Genomic DNA, 7301 nt, shown 5'->3' with positions numbered 1-7301 from the left:
AACAAATCCCCTAGATATCCCCTCGCCCCTCTGATTCTAACTTCCCCTCGCCACGACGCAAGATTAATGGCCAGAACTGTACTACGTTTTAGCCATTAATCTTGTCTTGGCGAGGGGAAGTTAGAATCAGAGGGGCGAGGGGATTTCTAGGGAGTTTGTCCGTAGCTGTCAAATGGCGCGATTAACCCTCAATTTTATATCATCAACAAAAATAATATTTTCGGAAAACGATTGTGGAAAAGAAGGAAGGATTTTAATAAATAACAGAGAAGACAAAATATATAAGATGAGTATAAATTAATAAAAAAAATGAAAATTATTGTGAATTTTTAAGAAAATATACTTTGTGGTTATTTTTTTTGTTGTTACAGTTGAAATCCGGTTATGATGACTTTCAATTAAGGAAAAAAGTAATTACAGACCAATAAATGAAAAAGTATTAAAACATGAAGCACTTCTCTGTATGGCCCAGTCATTTCAATAATTGTGACTTAATGTTATAATAGTGAATGTGTAAGCGAATAGTGCATATACAACAAACTCTTATTGTAAATTTAATAATCTTGTATGACAATGTTTTAATTGCTATTATTTTAAATTAATGCTAGTATAATTAACATATTTTTATTTCATCCCTTTCTCAAAATTCTAAACACACATGGTAATTACCTATTCTTGTAGTAGTCATATATTCGTTAAATTACATACAAAATTACAACTGTTTTATATTTGTAAAGCATAGCTGTTTGTTGCAATGATTTTTATTATTCAATGTGAGACAAATCGCATTTTGTTTAGGTAAATGTCTTATTTATCCGCCACATCCTTCCATATCTTATGCGACATTTATTTGGCTCCGTTGCACTATTTTCTTCCAGTCTATATCATATAACATTAATTTTCTAATCATTTATACATACACACAGATCTAATAATACTGCTGATCTGCAATTATTTTTGTAATTGTTGAAATGATTGTTAATTCATTATCTTGTTTAATTTGTAAAATGGACATTTGAATGATGCTATTAAAATTTGGCAACTTTTCTGCGAGATATGTTCTGATAATATTTGTGAAGATAAAGTTCTTTAAAAGGTATATGTATGCTGCTGAGTTCATCTTGTTTTCAGCTTTAAATAGTTTTCCAACTACACGCATGGATATCTATTTTGAATATAGAATACATATTTCATTACATCTATTATGATATTGTTAAGATTGATAGAAAAATATCAATTCTTTGAAAATGATATATTATATATCTAGTAACTGGATTAATTAAGGTTTTAGAACAGATAAATTTCACAAACAAATAGGACTAACAAAATATGTATTATATATTGAGGAAGGATATCCAAATGTGAATTATTTGAAGCTAAAAGCAAGATAAATTCAGCAGTATCCTTAAATGTATTGGAGAACAACATCCTCTCAAATTTAAAGAGAAGATAACCTATGGAAGAGATGCCAAACATTATAAGTAAAATAATTCAAGTGTCCATTCTGCAACTTTAATAGAACAATGGTTTACCAATCATCTTGACATTTATAAGATTAATTAGTCAATAGAATAGCTATATTTGAGTGTATATAAAAATAGCAAAAAATTAATCGTATATTTTGAAAACTAAAAGAAAGAACTAACAAGGCAAATAAATGTTACATAAGATATGGAAGGATGTGGCGGATAAATAAGACATTTACCTAAACAAAATGCGATTTGTCTCACATTGAATAATAAAAATCATTGCAACAAACAGCTATGCTTTACAAATATAAAACAGTTGTAATTTTGTATGTAATTTAACGAATATATGACTACTATAAGAATAGGTAATTACCATGTGTTTAGAATTTTGAGAAAGGGATGAAATAAAAATATGTTAATTAAACTAGCTTTAATTTAAAATAATAGCAATTATAACATTGTTATACAAGATTATTAAATTTACAATAAGAGTTTGTTGTATATGCACTAATCGCTTACACATTCACTATTATAACATTAAGTCACAATTATTGAATTGACTGGGCCATACAGAGAAGTGCTTCATGTTTTAATACTGTTTTTCATTTATTAGTCTATAATTACTTTTTTCCTTAATTGAAAGTCATCATAACCGGATTTCAACTGTAACAAAAATAAAATAACCACAAAGTATATTTTCTTAAAAATTCACAATAATTTTCATTTTTTTTATTAATTTATACTCATCTTATATATTTTGTCTTCTCTGTTATTTATTAAAATCCTTCCTTCTTTTCCACAATCGTTTTCCGAAAATATTATTTTTGTTGATGATACAAAATTGAGGGTTAATCGCGCCATTTAACAGCTACGTACAAACTCCCTAGAAATCCCCTCGCCCCTCTGATTCTAACTACACAACGCCGCGACGCAAGATTAACGGCCAAAACACATCCGAAAGCACTGAGAGCTTATTATACCTAAAACACTATACTTCGTTTCTTCTCTGTGAATCACACTTACTATACATTTTGCGTGGTATATTCAATTCTCGCCAACAAACTATACAGCGTAGTATCTTCCAACATGGCGGACTTGGCAACGCTGCTCCGCTCCCTCCCGTGACTGGGGATTTTACTAGGGAATACCCTAGATAAAATTGTCCAGTCCGGGAGTTTATAAGTCCGCGCTCCTTTCTGGGGAATTCTAGTCTCTGGGGTTCTTGGGAATCTTCGTTACCGAAATTCCCTAGAATTTGACGACAACAAATTCCCTAGGAAGTCGATCATTTTAGTCTAGCGATTCCTTTGTAAAAATATTGTAAAATTTTTGTACATTTTATTTATTTAAATAAAAACTCCTTTTTCCTCTTATCTCTTATCTTTGAATATTTTATTCTAGAATAAGACCTTCCCTTCTGACCACAGGTTCGGAGCCAACTTGGGACATTGTTTCGCACAAATTTTTGGTCCTTCGAGCCGGATTTCCGGCAAAAAACGTTCGAAGTGCATCAGTGTTCCTGAGTGGGCATTCCGGACTGTGTTTTGGATTGTGGTTTGTTCTGGAATAGAGTTTCAAAATGGCTAGCTCAGGGGAATTATTAGGAGCAATCAATTACGTGCCCATGATTCGGGATGAATTCGTTCGGTTGGTCGTTAACATCAAGAAGCGTGGAGTGCACAATTTCACCCTTCCCTTCTTGGAGGATAGGCTAGCAGCCTTAGAGAAGTGGCTTAACGTGTTGCATAAAACTCACGTTAAGATCACTACTCACACTAAACCGGCCGAATTAGCTAAAATGGAGTACGTAACCGATAGTTGGTATCAAGCGGCCCTTGATGCCCATAGTGATGCGGAAGAATTCATCCTAGGACATCTAGATGAACTTCGTTCCACTCAGGTAATGTCGTCATCAGGTCACACTGCACCTTCAGGCGAAATAAACCACATTAGGCTTCCAATTATTGATTTACCGAAGTTTTCCGTGGATTATTTAGAATGGAACAACTTTTATGAGACGTTCCGTTCCATTGTTCACGACAAAGTGTATGTCTCCGGTCGGGACAAGTTCCATTATCTAAAATCCGGTTTGCAAGGAGAAGCAGCTACGGTCATTAAATCTTTAGCGATCACTTCCGAGAACTATGAGATAGCATGGGACACTCTGGTAGCTCGGTACACTGACAAACGGATGATCACGGATACGTTCTTAGATCAAATCTCGCAAGTACCCACGCTTCGGGGTGACAATTTTAAGGTTCTGAAAGAAGTTAGGGACTCAGTTACGGTTGCGCTCAACGCCCTTAAAACTATGGGATACGGCGTCGATCAATGGGATCCCATAATTGTTCATTCGCTGAAGAACAAACTGGATGACACCCTTCGTTTAGCCTGGGAAATGTACCTGGGAAGCAGCAAGGATTATCTCTCGTTCATTCAATTCTCTGAGTTTCTAACGCGTCATATTAACTCCTTGCAATCATTAGGTAACAAACCTAACACTTCCAAAAAGGAATCGAGGAGATCCTTGAAGTCACACGCTATTAGCGTGAATAGTACCGGTTGCTCTCACTGTGGTAGTAACCATCTCTTGTATCAGTGCAAGGACTACCTTTCATTGACCACTCAGGCCCGTCCAAAGTTCGCATTTTCACATAATCTTTGCATCAACTGTCTGAAGCCCGGGCATAATTGCTCCAATTGCTATTCTTCGTCACGATGCAGGAAATGTAGTAAAATGCATCAAACTTTATTACATTTTGACAAATCTGGCACCGGGGGGAGCAAGGCACGGGGGACTACCCCCGCGGTCAATTCCTCTTCCGAGCTAGAACCCTCTAGCTCGAATACTACAACACATCTCAGTGTTTCCGACACTCGATCAGTTCTATTGGCCACTTTCTCTGCCAGAATCGACGCTCATGACGGTTCTCGTATTATAGTCCGCGGTTTAGTTGACACGGGCTCCGAAACTTCCTTTATTCCGGAAAATCTATCTCAGCAGCTACGGGTATCACGAAAACGTGTCAACGCGACCATTCATGGCGTCTCTCTGAATTCGGCTCAAAACGTTCGAGAAGAGGTACAGATTACGCTTCATTCTCTATCAGAACACGGTGTCTCGTTGGACGTAACTGCATTGATCTTACCCAGGATTACTCAGTATATGCCTCCGACTTATTCTCCGTCGTCCTTTCCAGCACTTAGCGAAATTGATCTGGCTGATAACTTTGCTTCAACCAGGGCTCCAATTGATGTGCTCATTGGTGCAGACTATCTTGCAGCATTGATGGAAGGCCCGTACATGCATTCTCCTGATCATACGTTGCTTGCTCAGCGGACTATTTTCGGGTGGATCGTTTCGGGGGTCGTACCCAAGACTGGTCGCTCTCATAGTGTCACGGTGCATCATTGCTTTGAGGTAGAAAAAACTCTTCGCGACTTCTGGGAACTGGAAGAAGTTCCGGAAGTCAAACCCATGTCCACAGAGGACTCCCTCTGTGAACAACATTTTGTGAATACGGTATCACGCACCTCTTCAGGTCGTTTTGTCGTTGCTTTACCTTTTCGATCCGACATCGAGAAGCACAGCTTAGGTTCTTCCTCTCGGGTAGCAGAAAAACCTTAACACGAATATTTCGGCGATTGGAAACCTCTCCAGAACTAGCTGAAAGTTATTCTCAATTCTTACAGGAGTATCAATTGTTAGGACATATGTCTCTTGTTCCTTTGAACTCTGATTTTCGCGTCTTTCTGCCTCATCATGCAGTTTTTAAGACCGAGAACCAGAAAACAAAGATTCGCGTTGTAATCAACGCATCTTCTAAAACCTCTACTGGCGTATCGCTTAACGACACGTTATTCATTGGACCCAAGCTCCAGCAGGACATCACGCGGATCCTAATGAATTGGCGTGCCTTTCGATATGTTGACGTGACGGACATTGTTAAAATGTTCCGACAGATTCTTGTGCGTTTTGAGGACCGCAAGTATCAGAACATTTTATGGAAGACTGATTCCGGTGAGCTTCAGGATTTCGAACTCAACACGGTGACCTACGGTACGGGACCGGCACCTTTCTTATCCTCGCGAGTTTTGCGCGAATTAGCTTCCACGGATGGGGCTGACTTCCCTCTCGCGCAGGATGTTTTGTTAAATTCTACATACTATAACGACGTTTTCGATGCCAGCCATTACCGTCGCGACACCCCGCCGTATAAAAAGGAAAGCATACCCGAAGACAGACGCCATTGATTCGACCCGGATAAGGGAATGAAACTAATAAATGCACTATTACAAATCTAGTGGTTGGGCGCCAGGTGCGATGTGGGAACCGTAGCATCTGAGGTCGGGCAGCATGCCTCTTCTAGTTCTCCCGGACTAGTCAGTTAAAGAACAAGGGTAGAGGGGCAGGATCAGGAATTAATCCTTCATAGGTACAGGGATCAATGAATCGTTGCGAGACAATGAGACTCTTACTTTCTTTATTCTGCCTCTTCCTGTCGCTAAGCATTCTTTACAGATACGCAACGCAAATTACATCATCTCAGCCATTCACACAGTCATACCATAGATCGCGAGTCGGAGAAGCGAGGATGCCAATTTGGGGTATTTCACCCAATTCTCTCTGTGAGATGAGTGACTCCCGATGACGGGGAACGAACCGACCTTAAACTGAGTTCGCCAAGTCCCGTCGGAGGCGGTGTCGACGGATTCGGATATTTCGACCTTGCAGGAAGGCCCTAGGCACTCACCCTCCTATCGCGCAGTACGGAGGGGCCCTTTCAGGATGCAGTACTCGACGAGGGGTTCGCGACAGGACAGCGGACGCCCCGGCCACTCCGGACAGCGGCAGTGCCGTAACGCCCCACTTCCCCCCCCCCCCCCCCCAAGCCGATCGGATACTATTCATCCTGAATTGGGAATCGAAATATTCAACCCGCGCACTAATTTACCGGCCAACCGACGGCCACGACACACTGACAACGAAACCAAGGTCACTTCCCTCCCAACAGGAGGATTCCTCCTAACCTAGAAATTTCCGGCCGATGGACACCTGGGCAGCGGCGCCCTAGACGGCCCCGGAACTGAACGACGAGGGGGCCTCACTCCCCCAAGGCCCGTCCAGGACGTCTCCCCCCTCCTGGGTTGGTCCTCTCGGCTACACTCACCCCACGGAGGATATCCCGGAAAGAAATGATAAACCCTGACCTGTAGGATGTGACCGCTGGACAACCTCTCCTCAGGATCCTTTCCTCTCGGGGTGCCTCAGCCTGCCGCAAAACCGTCGTGGCACCAATTCCTCCCGGAGGTCCTCCCTTTCCTACTCCACTCCACGTTCTCGAGCTCCTATCTCGAACTCGGCTCCCTCGGCATTTCTTATCACGGAGGCTTCTCCGAGCTCCTCCGTCTGCCGTGGCTGATCCCAGAGAGAGAGAGCGACTTTTTTTTCGCTCCAAAATTCCATCTTCAACTCGCTTTTTCCCCACTCCGCCCCTACTTCTCTCAGGATTCCCTTCTTCAATTGTGGAGACACGGTATTGGTAATCCAGACGTCTCCTGGCCTAATTATTGGTTACTTTTCACAGGTATCTAACCAGTGGCGACAGGTGATTCGCCAGCGTTGATTCTGCTAGCCGACCTATGTTTTTAGGATCAGCGTTATCACGCGTCTCGTTCTCCTCTCCTTCTCCTCCCAGAGCTTTCGGGTTGGAGTGGGTATCTCTTTTCTTCCTCTCTCCCTATTCTCAGGCTGCCTCTCCTTATCCACACTGTACAACGTATTCCTACTAACAATAATTTAATCACGAAAATTCGTCGCTTCTCTGACCC

The 7301-nt window shown here is 41.2% G+C and overlaps 1 protein-coding gene across 1 annotated transcript; it reads left to right on the top strand.

Moving 5' to 3' along the window:
* Positions 1 to 3048: 3048 nt before the first annotated feature.
* On the top strand, positions 3049 to 5861 carry LOC136783103 (uncharacterized). Its single transcript, XM_066742998.1, has 2 exons — positions 3049 to 4551; positions 5775 to 5861. The coding sequence occupies exons 1-2, from the start codon at positions 3049 to 3051 to the stop codon at positions 5859 to 5861; spliced, it is 1590 nt and encodes a 529-aa protein (XP_066599095.1).
* Positions 5862 to 7301: the final 1440 nt, after the last annotated feature.

Source organism: Prorops nasuta, unplaced genomic scaffold, assembly GCF_024137725.1.
Source record: "Prorops nasuta isolate Cenicafe-Biocafe unplaced genomic scaffold, Cenicafe_Pnas_1.2 PNAS00001, whole genome shotgun sequence".
NCBI classification, from domain to species: domain Eukaryota; kingdom Metazoa; phylum Arthropoda; class Insecta; order Hymenoptera; family Bethylidae; genus Prorops; species Prorops nasuta.
This window is presented reverse-complemented; position numbering and strand designations above follow the sequence as displayed.

Excerpts from the sequence above, each read along its gene's own strand:
- LOC136783103 (XM_066742998.1), top strand. The coding sequence starts at position 3,049 with ATGGCTAGCTCAGGGGAATTATTAGGAGCAATCAATTACGTGCCCATG. Across the intron at positions 4,552-5,774 it reads CTCAAAACGTTCGAGAAGAG|TGGTTGGGCGCCAGGTGCGA; the intron begins GTACAGATTACG and ends TTACAAATCTAG.